This window comes from Drechmeria coniospora, chromosome 02, assembly GCF_001625195.1.
Source record: "Drechmeria coniospora strain ARSEF 6962 chromosome 02, whole genome shotgun sequence".
Classification (NCBI taxonomy): Eukaryota; Fungi; Ascomycota; class Sordariomycetes; order Hypocreales; family Ophiocordycipitaceae; genus Drechmeria; species Drechmeria coniospora.
This window is the reverse complement of record NC_054390.1, coordinates 3,382,447-3,400,026: the sequence shown is the minus strand read 5'-3', so window position 1 is coordinate 3,400,026 and position 17,580 is coordinate 3,382,447. Positions and strand designations below refer to the sequence as shown.

The 17,580-nt window shown below is 60.1% G+C and overlaps 3 protein-coding genes across 3 annotated transcripts; 1 reads left to right on the top strand and 2 right to left on the bottom strand.

The window, feature by feature from the left end:
• Positions 1-689: 689 nt before the first annotated feature.
• On the bottom strand, positions 690-1,442 carry DCS_04071 (uncharacterized protein; the record flags this gene model as incomplete). The annotated part of the gene is made up of 1 exon (XM_040801383.1): positions 690-1,442. The coding sequence occupies one exon, from the start codon at positions 1,440-1,442 to the stop codon at positions 690-692; it is 753 nt and encodes a 250-aa protein (XP_040656416.1).
• Positions 1,443-6,531: 5,089 nt separating this feature from the next.
• DCS_04070 (uncharacterized protein) lies at positions 6,532-7,620 on the bottom strand (the record flags this gene model as incomplete). Its single annotated transcript, XM_040801382.1, has 1 exon — positions 6,532-7,620. One exon carries the CDS (start codon positions 7,618-7,620, stop codon positions 6,532-6,534), a length of 1,089 nt encoding a protein of 362 aa, XP_040656415.1.
• A 6,519-nt stretch (positions 7,621-14,139) lies between these two features.
• On the top strand, positions 14,140-16,041 carry DCS_04069 (uncharacterized protein; the record flags this gene model as incomplete). Its single annotated transcript, XM_040801381.1, has 1 exon — positions 14,140-16,041. One exon carries the CDS (start codon positions 14,140-14,142, stop codon positions 16,039-16,041), a length of 1,902 nt encoding a protein of 633 aa, XP_040656414.1.
• Positions 16,042-17,580: the final 1,539 nt, after the last annotated feature.

Below are 17,580 nucleotides of genomic sequence, written 5' to 3'. Positions count from 1 at the left end.
TGGGTACATACGTCACAGCTACCACGCTGCATCGACTCGTACGTTCTCGCTTTGGCTGCAACCTCTGTAAATACCCGAGCACTATGCGCATGATGCGACGACCGTCAGCAAGCCCGAAACTCGAGCATCATGACACCATCGCATCGACACGTCGAATCAAATGATGCCTTGCCACCACCTCCAGCCAGATCTTGCCCCCATGCACCGTTGCCTACGAGTGCTCCGTTCCGCTGGCGACCACTCCATCAGCCCCTACCCTACACCACGTACACCACGTACACCATGTACCCGGTGAGCCTTGCGTGCTCGATGCGGCTTGCCACGGCGATGCATGAAGAAAGAGGGGATGGTGGTGGTTATTATTATTGGTGCGGATGAGACAACCTACGTCTGCATCGCCTGCTCCTCCTGCAAGTCTCGCTGCATCGTCGGCAGGGAGGCCTGCCGCCGCAAGAGACTGGTCGAATCAGTGCTAGGTATACACGTAATACAATGCGCAAGTCCATGTTCCCTCGCGTCGTGTGCCGCGGCAAGTCCCGCCAAACGCCAACACCAGTCCATGCAGGCAAAACCGAGAAAGAAAACGACGGCGAGGACAAAAGGAGGGGGAGCAGAGGAGCAGGAAACAAGGACAGCGGCGAGGACGAAAATGAAACGACAAGGAATCGCGGCGAGGCGGATCCAACGACTCACGGGTCCATCGAGGGAAGCAGGAAGCGCACGCGCTTCTTGGGCTTTGCAGCCATCTCCTGTACCGCCGCCGCCTCCTTCTTCGTCGCACTCGCACCCTTTTCGCCCATCATCTCCTCCTCCGTCTCCTCTTCGATCGACCACACGTCCGGGCTCGGCTCCCGCCACAGCCTGCTGGGCCGGGGCCGGGCCGAGACGCTGCGCGACAGGCCACGCCTCGGCCGGGCCGAGCTCCTGCCCCTCGCCCACGACGGGGACGGGAACGAAGCGGCCGAGCCGCCGAGGTCGGGACTCCTGGTTCGCACCTTGAGCCCGTCGATGGCCATGTTGCGGAGGGACGACAGTCGAGACGAGCCACCCGGCGTGAAGCGGATGTACTCCTCCTCGCCGTCGTCGCCGTCGTCGTCGTCGTCGGTCGTGAGCCCGTCCGAGTCCAAGTCGGGCGACGCGGCGCGAGCGTCGGGCTTGCCGAAGCCGTCGAGCGTCGACGGGCTCACGCTGCGGACGAGCTCGCGCGAGCCCGAGTGGGCGTCCTCGATGCCCGCGTCAAAGTCCATGTCGTCGTCGGCCGCCTCTCCGTCGTTTGTGGGCGTGGGCGTGAGAAAGTAGGTGAGGGGGTTGTCGTCAATGTCCTCGAGAGCGTGCGTCGACCGGCTCGAGCCTCGGTGCTTGCGCGACGTCGACGGCACGAGGCGCACCTGCGTCGGCGGCCACGAGTCTCGGCAGGGCCAGCTCTTGCTCTTGGTCGACATTGTGCTTGTGGTGCGTGCGCGGTGCTGTGAACCCGTGCGGGGGAGTGGCGAGCGAGCAAACGAGCGAGCGAGCGAGTGACGATGATTTGTGGCTTTGGTTCGGCCGATGGGAGGAAAGCGACCGTCGTCGCCGGCAGGACCGGCAAGAATGAGGAGACCTTGACGCAGAGAACGATCCTCCTCGTCGACGTTGTTGGGGGGAAAAAAAGCTCGTCTGGTCGTCCGACGCAGGAGCCGCTATGGGTCATAGGCGGGCATCGAGTGGCCGTCGGTCGGGGAGGGAGGGGGGGCAAGCTCGCTTCATATAGATTCGCATGCCCGTGGCACTTTGCGGCCGACGGTGACGAAAATGAAGAAAGCCAGCCAGTGTGACATGGACGCTTGCCAGGGTGCCGAGGAAGGTATGTGGCCCTGTGAGTCGTCTAGAGGTGGTGGCCGTCGACGACGAACCGGGGAGGTGCTGCGGCCACGTGAAGCGGCAACCTATGAGGAGTCGTCGGTCGCCGTTGGCCTCCGTGCCTAGTGCCGCGCCTCTTTGATGATAAGCCCCATTCTCGTCGCAGTCATGAGCTTGGATCTGGGTGTCGAAGGCTGGGCAGCGTGCTTGCCGGAGGTTGATTTGTCGGAGCCCGGGGGCGAGATGGGGGGGGGGGGGGGGGAGGTGGTGAGCGATATGCGAGGCTGGCGTCCAGCTGGTGGGCCGTTCATTCACACATTCACAGATAGCGCAGCACGGACTACGCCGTAGCGTTCCCCCCCTCTAGCCTCTTCATTTGCCCTCGTAGTACATGATACTGCCCACGAGCAGCATGTATCACGTAGGTACCGCTACCTGTAACGTCCAGGCGGAAGCAAGCAAACCCTCCGGCCGTAGTTGGTATTAATACCTACCCTCTACCTTTGGGTGGCTAGGGACCACCACCACAAAGACCGCTAGCACCATCACTGCCAGTATGACTGCCCCTACTAATCCACGGGGCAGGGACAAGAATACCATGCAGGCTGGGCCAGCCATTGGATGCATCGCACTGGCACGACTGCCTACGTACGGCTCGCCACGGTTGGGTGTCGGGAGGCCATTGGTACTGCCGTGAGAACGGCTGAGTCTGTGCCAACCGATCAACCGGCTGCCCCTGAATGGCGAGGGCTGACGGCGGAACAGCGGCGGGCGGGACGAGACATGGTTGCCTGGGACAATGCAGCGCAGTGTACAACTACAGGGCACTGCGCACGATAAGGGGGGTGATGAGGGGTCGACGAAAACAAAGGACCGACGTCACCCTCCCCCGGCCAGTCCCTCCTCCGTCAAATGTCGAGAATCGCACTGGATGGCATCATCCACGCAGTTTCCCCATGGCTGCCTGCTGGATGCCCGCTGCGGGCCCCGCAGGTTGATGGTGTGCGAGATGCGCCCCTACGATGGAGGCAGATACATGGAGGCAGATACATGGAGGCAGATGCATGGAGGCAGATGCATGGAGGCAGATGCACGGCGTACAGGCGCCCGTGCTCGCACCTCGTCGATCCAGGTGGGTGCATGCGCTAGTGAGTGCCTTTTATTGTCACCCGCAAGGCGAGCGTACCCCGCGCTCCCGCCATGACGACCCTGTGGCGCCCACCCATCTCCCCACCCATTGTGCGCTCGCACCCCCAGCCTTTGGTGCAAACGCGGAACGTCTCCAATCCGGCCTCGAGAGGCGGATGATGAAGGAGGCGGCCTGGGCGGCGGCCACCCGCGGCGGGAACCAAGTGGATGGTGTGGCCACGAGCTTCGTGATGACTGCATGCCCTCGTCCACTTTCCCCGTCGTGGCGTCGCTGTCGTCGTGACTCTTTTGCCGTTGCCAAAGTTGTCCATGTCGTGGTGCTGGCACGTTGGATGACCATGATGGCTCTAGTAGTATTCAGTAAATTATTACCTGCCTGTACACAAGGACAAGTATAATACTTACTTACTTACTGTACATGCATCCATGGCTCCGTACTTGCAGAGTACCGGTACCGCTCAACTCGCCCGCCATGCGCACCAACCATGCCCTGGTGGTTGTACCTGTACGTGAGGCGCGGTTCCATTGTTCTGGCGGCTCATGGCCCCAACGAGCGCCTCTGCTGTCGGAGCACCCAGTAAGTACAGCACGACCACCAATACTACGTTTTGGCAGGCTCCATCGGCGACTGGTGGCTAGCAAACGCCTGGTGATGGATTCATCTTCTCCATCAACCATCACCTGTCCCGCTCGGCGGGAGCTGCGATTTGCCCTCGCAGCGACGAGGCTCCGGCCAACGACGCCCTCGACGGCATGCGTCCCTAAATCCCGTCGTGCATGACGTCGAAAAGCAGCGCATTTCCACCGACGTAATGGCATCGCCGATTCTGCTCGCCGTCAGCCATTCTCTCCGCGTCCCTGCCATCGCCTCGTCGTCGTGTGGCAGGCCAGGACGGCGTGGTGAGACACCGGCCATGACACCCACTCGCCGTTGAAGCATCTGACCCCCCCGCCGCATCCGGATCCGGGGGTCACGACCGTCGCCGTGGGAGGCCCAGGGCGGGAGGGAGATGTCGTATCCGCCGGTCACGCCCGGAGGAAATCCTGCATGACCGGCCGATTCGATTCGAGGCACTGGCGGGGCTTGCCGTGCCCGCCCATGGACTGCATCCTCTATCCGACGCTTCGAAATCATGCTCCGTGCCCTGCCTTGCCTCGCCATGGCCGCAGCAGGCTGGAATGGGAGGAGGGGGGATGTGGGGTGGGGGGCTTGGGAGCCCGAGGTCATGGGATGGGAGGAGATGGGATTCGGCCGCTATTCGGCAATCCCTATCTGGACATGCCTGAAGAGGCGGCGGAATGGAAATCTCAGAGGCCACGAAGCGGATGGTGTTCGGTGGAGACGTCGCAAGAGCCAAATGGCTTCCTCCGTCGCTCGCCTCTTGGCTCGTCGCTCCCTCATTGCCCGCCCTTCTGGCTTTCGGCCTCGCCTCAGGCCAACGAAAGCGCCTTTCTCGCCGGACCCAATGTCGAATGGCGACGATGCCTTTGCGTATTTCCGGAACATATTGTCGGCCACCTTTGACCTGCTTGCATGGGCTAAACGGCTACACCCACTGTGCAGACGCTGGCCACCATCGTGGCTGTGGTGGGTGTTATCGCGGGCGACCACTCACCACAGTGCATGTACGGCTCAAAGTCGACCACCATTTATTCACTCATGCAGCCGTTGCATGTGGCAGCTTTCGTCAACTCGCGTGCGCGTCACGATGTCAACGACACCCAAGGACGGGCAGGGCGACGCTTGCTCAAGGTCCTAGAGAGTACATATCGGCGACCCCGCTCTTGGCGATGGAAAAAAAAAAGGGAATCGCCGAATCTTGATCATCCTCTTAATCATAACGTCGATTTCGATCTGCATCTGTCCTGTATTGTAAGTGTACATGCACATGCTCGTGCAGAATCCCCACTGAGCCCACGTACTTATCTTGCATGCATCTGGATGGCCAAGACGACGTACCCGCAGTGGAGAATGAATCTGAGGCGGAGCAAAGTTGCCAGAGTATTATTGCCAGGTGCGCCGATGACGGGAGAGGCTCATTCCTATACATGGGACATGTCCATCCCACGATGGACCGGTCTGCGGAGCCGAACCGCTTGAGCATGAACGATGGACACTGGACAGATCCCGATACGATGCCCATCTGCTGATGCACCACGACATCAGCCGCTGCTGTTGTCGTTGCGCTCAACGAATCGGTCCACCAGTCAGGTAGCGTCGGCTTTCTGGTCTGCCGTGGATGACGCCGGTCATCTGCCGGCAATTGATTTCTTTTTTGACTCATCCCCTCAAGACTTTAACCTGTGCCAGTAAGCCATGCGCCACTCTGTACATACTGTGGTGATTGCCAAGTACCTAGTAGTTCTGGACAGCTCTGCAGTATTATATTGGCGAGTGTTATCGCGGCCACAGTGCAGCGTATATTAGCGGGGCTGGCCGAAAGGGTAGTGTACTTACTTACTGTGCATGTACTTACTTACTGTGCATGTACTTGCTGTGCTTGTTCTTACTGTACTGTACATGCTGTGCAGAGTACTTTACGTACGGTAGAGTACTTGTGTACTCCGCACTAGGCACTTATTATTATACAGCAAGCAAGTACTTGATACTGCTGCTTGCTGGTCGTCTCGGGTCGTGCCATTCCGCCGGCCCGCCGCACCTAGTTGTACCGCGCTGCAGTGCGTCGTTTTGTTGGCGAGACGCAGGCGAGCCCAAGCCCACGTCATGGCCACGCTGGAAGGGAAAAAAAGCTCGCCCGACCTCCATCGTTGCACAACCGTCGCTGGATGCATGGGAGGAATCGCAACAGTTGGCAATGACGGGGCCCGTTGATTGCATTCCCTTGGCAACCGTACCACCTCCCAATGGACCGTGGCTGCCGCCCACGTCCGTGGCGTCACCGACAGTCGGTGGTTCACCCATTTAGGCTTTCGCATACCCGCCTTCTCGCACGCACGGCAGGGCTTGTCGAGTTGTCTTCATGGCCGAGTTGCCTTGAGGCCAGCTGGGTTCATGTCATCCCAGGAGCCGAGTTGCCGCAAGAGCATGCGGCTGTGAACCCTGTGTACGGTGCACCCCTGGACGTGAACCCTCGCAGCCAGAGGAAAAGGTCAGGCCAAGGTGAGAAGGCGAGGGTTCAAAATGCCCGCCATTTCCAACGTCCGATGACACGAAATGCATCAAGCACTCCGTCCTCCGTAGTGGTACGACACTTGATGATTGGATCCAGTCGTTTGCCGTTCCGCCGTCCTCCGTGTGAGCATGAGCCGAAGAAATCTTCCACAGGCGGGCCCACTTTCTGGTGCTGACAGCGTCTCATGCCGTCGAGTCGGCTGAGCCGAGGCAACCAATGTCCGTCGGCCGCTGGTGGCGAGATTCGTCTCGTGAACCCCTCCCCTCACCCCTCCACCAACCTTTGGGCGACCTCGGCGGCGGCAGCGGCGATGGCTGGCTTCCCTAGCTTGCCGACCTCTGACTTGGCCGCACGCCGCCGCACGCTGAGATCTTCGCGAGAATTCCACCTCTGTCTCCTCTGCTGCCTTTTACTCTGCACTCTGCTGCCCTGGATCACCAGCCGTTTCTGTCCCGCGGCGACGGCGTTCGAGAGGAAATCGACGACGTAGCCTCCACTGGAATCCAGCTTCATGCACCTGCACGAGGACGCTGGCCGTCGGCCGCATCGAATCTTGCTGCGGCTCGTCACTTTCAACATTCGGTACGAGAGCAGTGTCCAGGATCCTGGCGAGGCGCCCTGGAGCGTCCGCTGCCCGAAGCTCTGCGCTCAGCTGCGCTTCCTCACGACGAGCCACGACGGCCCCTTCATCTGCCTCCAGGAGGCCCTCGACGGGCAGGTTGGCGACGTGCAAGCCCATCTCGGCCCCTCGTGGGATCACGTCGGCCGCGGGCGTGACGAGGGTGAGAGGGAGGGCGAGTTCTCGCCCATCTTCTACCGACGAGACGTGTGGCAGTGCGGGCGCAGCGAGACGCGCTGGTTGAGTCCGACGCCCGAGAGGCCGTCCCGCGGCTGGGATGCCGTCCTCAACCGCATCGTCACCGTGGGCGAGTTCCGGCACCGCATCCACGGCACCCGCGTCGTCGTCATGAGCACCCACTTTGACCACATCGGCGTCGTCGCTCGCCAGAACAGCGCCAAGCTGCTCATCCGCTTCGCCAAGGAATGGGCCGGCCCGGATGACGACGAGAGGTCGGCCTCGGCCGTGGTCGTCGGCGGCGACTTGAACAGCACGCCGGACGAGGCCGCTTACCAGACCATGACGGCGCCGGGGTCGGGCATGTCGGACATGGCGACGCTCCTGCCCGAGAGCCAACGCCACGGAAACACGCTGACGTACACGGGGTTTGGGAACCCGAACGAGACGGCCAGCCGCATCGACTTTCTCTTCATCCACGAACCCCGCACGGCCAAGATCGAGACGTTTGCCGTCCTCGCCAACAGATTCGACGACGGCCTTTACATCTCCGATCACCGCGCCGTCGTCGCCGACCTGGACATTCCGACGTCTGTATCGTGAGCTGGTGGCCGGAGGGAAGCGGCCGACCCTCGCGTTGATGGGATGGTGCCTCGCCGCATGCTGTCGGCCTCTCTCCATGTCCGACTCGGTCTGCATCATGTCGAGGGAGTAGCCGGATGTCATTTTCATCCCGACAGCTTCTGATGCCGGTTCGCCGTGCAAACTTGTGCTCCTCAGGCCCTTGCATGGCCAGTTCCACGAACGGAGCCGCGTGCAGAGCACCCTTGCACGGTGGCAGGTGGATGCATGGCTGGCAAGCGGGATGGAGGCAGTGTACGGCTTGCCGCTGAAGCCGTCCTGTCTGCTGGCGTAGTGGAGGGAGACGATGAAGCGACGGACTGGTGAAAATGGTGGTCCAATGTTGGCGTCACGAGGAGAATTTTTCGTCGTCCTAGGGTATGGGTGCTCGCAGAGGCTGGTGCGCACACACCACGAGGCACAGGCTGCGGATGAAATACATACTTGTAGGTAATACTAGGTACTAGAGGTAGTAGGACGTAGTACTCGGGTACGAGGACAGTTACCGCTACAGCCACAGCTACAGCCTCAAGCACAGTTACAAGTACAGCTAAAGGCACAACTACGGCCACGGCCACAGCTACAGTTTCTGCTACAGTTGCAGGTACAGTTGCAGGTACAGTTGCAGGTACAGTTCCAGCTACAGTTGCAGGTACAGTTGCAGCTACAATTGCAGCTACAGTTCCAGCTACAGTTCCAGCTACAGTTCCAGCTACAGCAACAAACTCTAGCTACATGCTGTATGCAAAATACTGCATACCACTCCACGATGGGGGTGCCACCTCGACGAAGCAAGTTATAGAAGCAACACAGGGCTCCCTGCTCAAACGGCCCTGCTTCTGTGCTACTAGGCACCACTCGAGAAAGGCAGCAGAAACCAACACAAGTCTTCTCCCCATATTTGGCCCACGCTGGCTCTGCTAGCCTGAGCCCTGACGAGACGAGCCCCTCCATCTTTACTATACGGAACGGGTTGGGAGAAGGGCCATGAGGCGCGCAGCCGGCCGACCTTGACCTTGTCCCAGACGAGGGAGAATGTAGAGCGGCGAGGTGATGGATGACGCGAGCGGCGACAAAGTGCTAGAGATCTCCGTACATGAAGCGTTGTTGCCATTTAGTACTGATAAAGGAACCGAATACAATCAGTTCACGGTACGTACGTATCTACGCACTACCTACCTAGTAGGTTGCCGTGGGAGGAACAGGTATTATTGAGCATGCCACGAATAGGTGCAAGCTGTAATTCCAGTGCATGTACTCTGTATTACTTGGTGTTCATCCTACTTGTAGATGCAGTCGTCATGCCATAGTACGAGGTACAGTGCGAGGTACAGCACGAGGTTCAGTACGAGGAACAGCACGAGATACAGTTACGAGGAACAGCACGAGACACAGTGCGAGGTACAGCACACTCGCTCACTACACATCCTTTCCATCCATCCTTTATTGCCACGTCGCCGCCGCCGTTTCCTTCCGCAAACTACGACATGGACCATCATCCATCGCCGCATCACATCCATTCTCAACCTCTGCTGACCTGGCATGAGGGGCTGAACAAGAGGCTGACTCGGAATCCATCGGCGAAGCGTGCGCCGGCGAGGGCAATGCAGAGCTGTGCCGTGCAGGCAGACGACGAGTCGCATGCACCTCGGGACCAGCTACGTCATCGATTCGCCCGACTCGACTCGTGCAAGATGAACAACTGCTGTCAGTCCTACTGGCGGCTCCGTGGCCACTGTGCTGCATGGGCCGCGGTGCATTCTGCTTCACCGGCTACGCGGGCGCCGTGGACTCTACCGCGGTGCAGGCAGCCGCCTGTTTCTCCGCACCGCACGCTTCTCATCTCCATGATGTGATTTGCCACGATATGCCGGCGCCGTCGGTGCTAACCTCTAGATGCTCGACTCCACCATCTTCGATGCTCAGTGTCGCATACGTCAGCCACGCGTGTTGTGCGCTTTCCGGCCCTCGGACGCCCAACTCCGTCCCCCCTCTCGACGAGGGGCGAAACGGGGCATTTGCAGGCCACGAGGACGTATCAAGCGCCGTCCCTCAATCTACCCACGTCCTTCCAGCCGCCGCCGTCACAGGCTCGGAACCCAGGACACGGCACGGCAGTCTGCCCTGCCCTGTCTCTTGCTGCTCGTGCGCCAGAAGGTGCTGGCATGTTCCACCGCACAAAGGCGAGGAAACAGGGTGGATGCATGGCTGACGGCGGGTCAACAACCTGCCGTTCCTTCATCGCCTGCAGCCTTCCACCCCCAAGTGCCGTTCCGTTTCGACGCGGGCGGCGGTGCGAGCGTGGTGCGAGCGTGCGCTGCCTACCCCTGCGCCAATCAAACGGTATGGCTTGACCGAATTTGACAGTCGCACGGGGAGCAGAGACGGGAATTTAGGGCGTGAAACGAGGGGACCGTCCGATGCATCGATGGCCGGTACTCTGCACGCTGGTGGTGTCAAGTTGGGCCAGCTGCCACCGTGTGAGCCAACTCGGCGAGACGGCCGAGGAGGTGCGAGCTCACTCGCACCGTACGCAGGTACGTGACCGGTACATGAGGAGCTGATGCTGGAACAAGCGTACGTGCCATGGTGCATGGTGCAAGCACAAGCAGCGCCTGTGATTCTTGGTGGCTTTTCCCTTGCTGCCTGGATTGATCGATGGCCCTCGAGCTTCGCGTTATGGCGGAGCGACGGACCGGTAATCGCACGCCGCCGTTGGCCTCTGCCACTCGCCATTTGTCCCCAAAAGGTTGAAAATAAAAAAAGCGATGCGCCGTGTTGGCGGCGCCGTGCCGAAGCCGGACGCAAGGGAGGATCCGTTGGGAGGCAGCGTGATCCATCGTCTTCGGCGCCATGGAGCACGAGTACGGATACGGATGGGGATTCGGATCACGAGCGACATCCTTTGAAAGAAACGAAGCCGTGCAAGATGGATGGTGTGGAGGAGACGAATCTTCGCAAGGCACCGTCGACGCACCTCCCCTCCCCCCCTCCTCGATTCCTCAGCTCGCCCGTGGCTCTCGGCCCAGCCGGTCTGGAAGCAGGATCTCGCGCCGACTCCTCGACCCCCAGGCCGCGACATGAACCATGAACCATGAACCATGAACCATGAACAATGAACGGAGGGGCGGCCAACAAGTACTCGCGTACGTGCACATGTGCGTGTGCGTGTACATGTGCGTGTGCGTGTACATGTGCGTGTACGTGTGCATGTGCGTGTACGTGTGCATATGCGTGTACGTGTACGTGTGCGAGCATGGCGATGAGTGCGAACTTGTGCGCGTACTTGCTTGCACGACTCGGCGTGGGATGTGAACCGGCCGCACGCCGCCCCTGTGGGCGACCTTCGAGGGCAGTCTTGCAGGAAGGGTCTCCTGTGATTGGGCGATTGGGCATCGATGAACCTTTCGATCGTGGCCGCAGACATCATTGTCGCACGGCGCCGTGAGAGAGTGTCGACCGTACACACCATCCCCACCCTAGGCTTCGCGGGCGGACGGGAGGATATTGTTAGTGCCCTCCGCATCCAACCATCCTCCGTCGCCGCCGTGGAACCACCTGCGACATGTGGCAGGATTTGCTTTGATCGAGGCAGCAGGATCCGCAGCGGTGAGTCAGCGCGGGTGATTGCTGGCTTCCCGCAATCTTGGTGTTTTCATACCAGCGGTACCTCCTTGCGCAGGAATAATGTGCCCGTCCATGTTCCTGTGTGCTGTCAACAGGTACTCCTTGTTAAGCTCCGTCCTCGCTCCTTTGTCGGAACCCAAGTGTCGCCACTGGAACGACACCCAAGCTTTTTTTGGGTACGAATCACAAAGGGGTCCTCGCGAGACGAGTGCATTGTGCCATGTTTCTCGGCGTCGAGCGAGATCTGAGAGGGCTGTTGAAAGAAAACGGCTGGCTTGCACGCAGATTCTCGTTTGCACATGTTCCCCAGACGTGTGCTGCATAATTACGGATGCACCACTTACGCTATACGCGTAGGCAGCCAAGGCACGCACCTGCGTTCTCGTAGTTGGAAAAAGTCATTCATACAGGCAGCCTGCTGTGTCCCCGACCCCCCTGAGAGCGAAAAGTGCTGTCCAGGCGGGCAAGTAAGCAGGCAGGCGAGCAGGCAGACGAGCGTGCAGACAGACAGGCAGTGATCATCGTACCGCACTCGCCGTTTCTGCAGGAGGTGTGCCGGAGACCGGGGGCGTGGCCACAGCGGCGGAATCCGACACCGTGGTCCCCGGCTTTTGGGTTGCATTCCCGAGATGCCTTGATTCTTGTACTTTTGTACGCGGCACGGTTCGCCTCCTCCGTCGCCATGTCCTGTGGGTACGGGGCCTAGGGGACGACGAGGTGACAGGCTGAGACGAGCAATGCCCAGCGAGCGGGAATGCGGGAAGACGGATGGATCATGGTGCTCCACAGTTGGGCTCGGAAGGCCGCGAGCGCGAGCAGGGGACGACTTGTTAGCAGCGCAGGTGAGTGGTATTCATTGTTGGTAATTTTTCGCCTCCGTGCATAAGGTGTTTGGGAATCGTGCCTCGTGATGGCCGCCAGTATTATTCGGCCACCAAATACGACCGTACGGCGCCCATGTCTAGCGCCGGGTGCTGGTGCACTTGCAAACAGCTCGTCATTCTCCTCCATGGCCGGGCATGGCATTCGCTTCGATGCGTCATCGCAGCCCATCCATGAAACAGAATCCACGTGCTTTGACGAAACGTCAAATTCCACTTGCGGCGCCTCCACTTGCGGCGCCTCCACTTGCGGCGCGTTGCCTTGCCCTCTCAAAGAGGGGGTAAATGGACTCTTGACGCCGTTGCAGATTCCGGTTCCGCATGTCTGGCCGTATGATTATCGCTGTGCACGGGACCAGATGCCCCGTCATCGTCCACGCTCGGTTCCGTACCGGTGCGAGGCGCCCTTGAGCCAGCGTCGTCCTATGCTTGCCCATCACTAGAGCGACACCTTCTCGCAGGCACGCCCCGCTCGCTGGCACATCCCTCCCACCGTTGCCTGCTGGGCACTGGTCGACGGATGCTTGGGCATGGCGACGCTCCTGTCGCGCGGTATGAAAGGCATTCATTTCAGCTGCCTATCAGTACGCATCAGGGATGGACCTATTCGCGGTGCACGTATGCTGGCGTGTTTCTGACGTGTGCATGGGGGACGATTCATGACGCTGGCATCGATGTCGGCAGGCCAGGTCGAGCCGGCGCTGTACACGAAAACACCATTCTGCTTCAGGAAGAATGAATGAATGCTTCCATCCAGCCGAGGGGAGGGACGAGGAAGAGACGGCGGCTGTTGCCTGGTTTTGGTCGGTTGTCATCCCGAACTCCACACCCCACGCTTGACAACTCCTCGCCCTCCTGCTGTTTCTCCGTTGGACAGTCCAAGTTGGATGACTGGTTAGCTCCGTCGGTCGGCGGATGGATGGGTGGGTGGTGGGTGGGTGTGACTCTGCGTCGAAGAAAGTCGAGCGTGGCAAGGCAAGCAGAAGGAGGTGTTGGGAGGTCGTCTGTCGTGTCGGGCCCTCGGCTGTTGGAACCATCATCCTGCCACGGGGAGCCGAAAGAAAATAATCATGCCTGCTGGTCAAAATTAGAGAGAATTTTCATAACCCGTCTTCCGCTAGGCAGAGCAAGCCAAGTCGGACCATTTTGTCAGCATCAGGCGCACTCGCTGCAGAGGCAATATCAGATTCTTCCCTCGCCTGACAGCAGTTGTGGTTAAGTGCTGTCATCAGCGGTGGCAACGGATGCCATCCGACCGTGCTTTGTTGACCTCGAGTTCGGATGACGCCATCGTCGGACGACGTGGGATATTTTCTTCGACTTGCTGTCGTGGCCATCCAGAGCAGATCACAGCACGTTAGAGTCTTCACATTGACGGCATCCGATAGGCACTCTGTAGGTACACGTTAGAGTCACAGTCTACAGTACATGTGCTGTACTTGGTTGTACTTGACCTGGCCAAGCCCCCCGTGGCCCCTCCTTCCCCATTACATCCCGGCCCCTCCCCTGCACCAATCCCCCCCACCCACCCACTCAGAGGGGTGCTGGTACCCTGTACATGCACTTCCTCCATACGTTACAGTACCTTGTACCGTACCCAGTACCCAGTACAGAGTGCACCTAATTAGTTACTTACTAAAAACTTACAGTACGGAGTACACACCTACCAGCAATGCTCTGCCTACTACGGAGTACCAGTAGGTAGCATGCTTGTACTATTACTTACTTACACCTCCGTCCAAGTAATAGTAATATTACTATATTATACGCCCCCAGAACGGACCCAATCTGCGGCGGTACCCGCCCAACCGCTGAACCCCTCCCCCTGTGCCGCACCGCCCTGCACACTGCCTTGCCTTAGTAATTTATACAGCTGGCTCTCCTCCCCGACGTCCGACGACACGCTTCTCGGTCTCACCTGCACCAAACCTCCAACCGTTTCCATAGTCGATCCATCCGTCCGATCCAAACCTGCTCCCTCTTCTTCCTGGCCGCCTCGGAGCGGCACCTCCCTCGCTCGGACGAGGGTGCACCGAACGTGGCCTCACGGCAAAGACTCCCATCACCTCCTCACCGCCTGGGCAAACTAGCTATGAGCACCAGCTCCAAGCGGAGCTCCAAGGGCCAGCACGTCGCACACGTCGAAGATGCCGTCGAAGATGACTCGGCCGGCTCCTTCGAAGGCATCGAGAGCACTCGAAAGTATGCCATGTCGGAGCCTCTCGCCAAGGAGCGCCCCAACATGGGACGATCACGTTCCGACAAGCGACCATCCGCCTCGCGGCCCAGCGCAACGGCCGTCGAGTTGACGGACAACTCCGAACCTACCACCCGGCTCCCCGAAAGGAAGGCCAAGGACGTCAGGTGGGCGTCGCGGAGGGAGAGCGCCGGCCCCGACGGGCGAGCCCAAGCCCGCGACGATGTGAGGCGGGAGAGGAGATCCAGGGACGACGACGAAGAGAGGCGGGCCCGTGCCGGAGCGGCCGAAAGGGAATCGACAATGACGAGGAAGACGAAGCCTTTGACCCCGAAGCATGCCGTCACGCAACCCGTGCCCATGGTCCAGCAAGCGCCTTACCTCCGCGGTCGCGTGGCCGAGGACCCGGCCTGCTACGGCGTGAAGCAACCCGCGCCCATCTCCCGGCCGAGAGCGCAGACGCGGCCGGCCGCTCCAAACGCCGCGCAGCCTTTCAGGCCGCAGCTGATGGGTCCCTTTTTCCATGCAGGTTCGACGCCGCCAGGCCCAGGGCTCGGGCCGGCACCGGCGCCGTTCATGGTCGGCAGCTTCCCTCCGCCGCCCGCTTGGTCCGCCGCCGGTGCCTCCCCTACCGGCTACGCCCCTGCTGGCTACCACTCGGCCGGCTACCCGCCAGCCTCTCCCGTCGGGCCGACGGCGGCGTTCTTCGACGGCTCGCAGAGTCACCTGAGGCAGCGGTTCGACGCGCGGCCGTCGTCGGCCATGGGCGTCCGTGGACAGGCCGCGTTGGAGTATCGCTCCTCGGAGGGATACGACCACGAGTCGGCGCCTCGAGTGTCCCGTCGTCCTCTGCGCACGAAGAAGCTCGACGAGGACGCGCGGAAAATGCCGCCGCCCAACTACATCCCCCACAGCCGGCCGCAGTCGGCGCTGCCGCCGACGACGCCGTTCCGGCCCCCTCCCCTGCAGCGGCCCCCCTCGCGCCACGACCAGTCGAGGCCGCCTCCGCCGAACAGGAGATCGTTGGCGCACGACGCGAGGGCGAGCCGAGGCGAGGACTTCTACGACGACGACGACGGCGGCGGCCTCTTTCACGACAACTCCCCCAACGCTTCGTTTGAGCACAAGCACGCCGTCGTGCCACGGGCGAGACGCGACTCTCTGGCGTACGAAAAGGCAGAGTACGGCATCGTGCCGTCGTCCAACCGCAGCCGGCACACGCCCACGTACGGCAACGGCGGAGGCGCTCACGGCGGAGGCGCTCCCGGCGGCGGGGGCATGAGCGTCGCGCAGAGCAAGATCAACGCCGCCCTCAAGTATCAGGAGGACGTCAGCGGCGGGTCCCAGATGCCGCTGACGGCCGAGACGCTGCGCAAGGCGACGAGGCGAGGCAGGGTTCCCAGCAGCCGATCGACGCGGAGCAGCGGAAGCCGAGATGATAGCGACTACAGACGAAGCAACACGACGGGCATGACGCACTCGTCGTACGGCAACGAGGAATTCACCATCAAGGTTCCGGGAAACACCGTCGTCCGCGTGCGGGATGCCGAGATCGAGTGCAGCAACGAGGGCGGCGAGATCACGTGGACGAGCCGGCCGAGCGGCTCCCGCGCCGGCAGCGACAGATCCAGCACCATCTACCCGCAGCTCGAGGGCGGCCACGACGACTCCCGCAGCCGCATGGAGCGCAAGGCGCTTCCCCATCGGCCGCGCGCGCCGAGCCAGGCCGACTCGCAGAGTCGCGGCTACGGACCGACGACGCACGCACCTTATGATCCTTACGAAGACTATGTTTGATGACGGCCACGGCATGGATGAGGAGCCAGCGAAATCGTTTTGACCGGCGTGCGCTTGACGCAAATTTTCCTTGAAACGGCCCGGTATGGAATGAAAGCGCGCCATCTTGTTGATTGTTCTCGTTGACGACGCCTCCCCACCCGTCCCATTTCGTCTTTTCTTCCTTGTTTCTTGTCCTTTTGTCCCTTTGTTTCCTTGCTTGACCCTTCATCGCCCGCTAGATTCGGAGCATTGTCCTCGAAATCACTCCCCGAACCCCGTGCGCTTCTGCTGGTTGTTGACGTGGGTTCGTTGTCAAACCGGCAGGTGGCAGAAAAGTTTTAATTTCGCAATCGAGGTCCGTAGGGAGGTTCTCGTCCATTGCCACATCTCATCCCTAGACGGACGGCCGGGATGCCCATCAAAGGGTTGACTGTACAGTTGAGCAGCAGAGTCGTTCAAGACTTGGATTGCCTAGCTATGACTGAATATGGGCCGCTCATCGTTGGCTCCCCCCCCTCCCCCTTCGATGAGGGCATCGATGCCGTGGTGAAAGCTTTCTATTTTCTGCATTTCTATTGCGTTCCACCTCGCACCTGTTGTGCTCATTCCTGCTGTTTCCCAGTGGTCGGTGCCGGTACTGGCAGGGCATTGCCGCTCGGCTCGCGGCAGGACACGTTCGCTCTCGATTTCGACGCAAACACCACCAAGGCTATCGGATTAGACTGTACGGCCAATGGGGGTTCGCGCCCCCGCACTCCGAGTGCCCTGAGCGGTATTTCTTTTGCACTGGGATACTGGGATGCCATTCTCTTTTTCACCTACGACTGCGGCGGGCAAATAGACTCACTCACTCCCTTCCACGGGATGGATTATCGTTTGGGACTTGATGAGACTGGCACTTGTGGTTGAAAAGTTGGCTCGCAAGTGGGAGTGGACTGGAAGGATTCGGAAAATGGACTTTGTTCGTTGTAGATGGCACAGCGTGGCAGGAATCTTATTTGACGGTAGTGTGTCGGAAGCAGGGCCATACGTTTCTGCCTCTGATGATGATGCACGCGTGATGCGGTTTTCTAGTTTGGATGCAGCGTGTCGATTGGCACAAACACCCATTGTTCACGGCATGCATCATGCTGCTCTTGTCGCGTTGGACAGCGGGGGAAGCGGCGTGGACTCGAAAGCATGCAGGGTAAAGGAGGGGTCAGCAAGGCGATGACCTGTGAAGGCTGGATGTGCAACACGGAATCCTTGTTGAATGATTGCGTGGCCGATGCGATGAGGCCTTTCAAAGCCCTGTTGGGTTGCCGAGTCGTCAAACTCGCAAACTTGCAATTATGCAATTACAAGTATTAATTATCAATCACCTTAAGGAGTACAGAGTACAAGCACTCCGTACTGTGCCTGGTGCAAGTACGTGGCGCCCGTACCTTTCAACTAGGTACTAGTCTCATTTCAAACAGTACGTACTACCCCTTTAAGTAGGTATGCAGTACGGAGTACAGATGTGGCAAAGCAAATCGATGTGGTTGGTGGAGACTGTCTGTGGGACGCGGTTGTGGC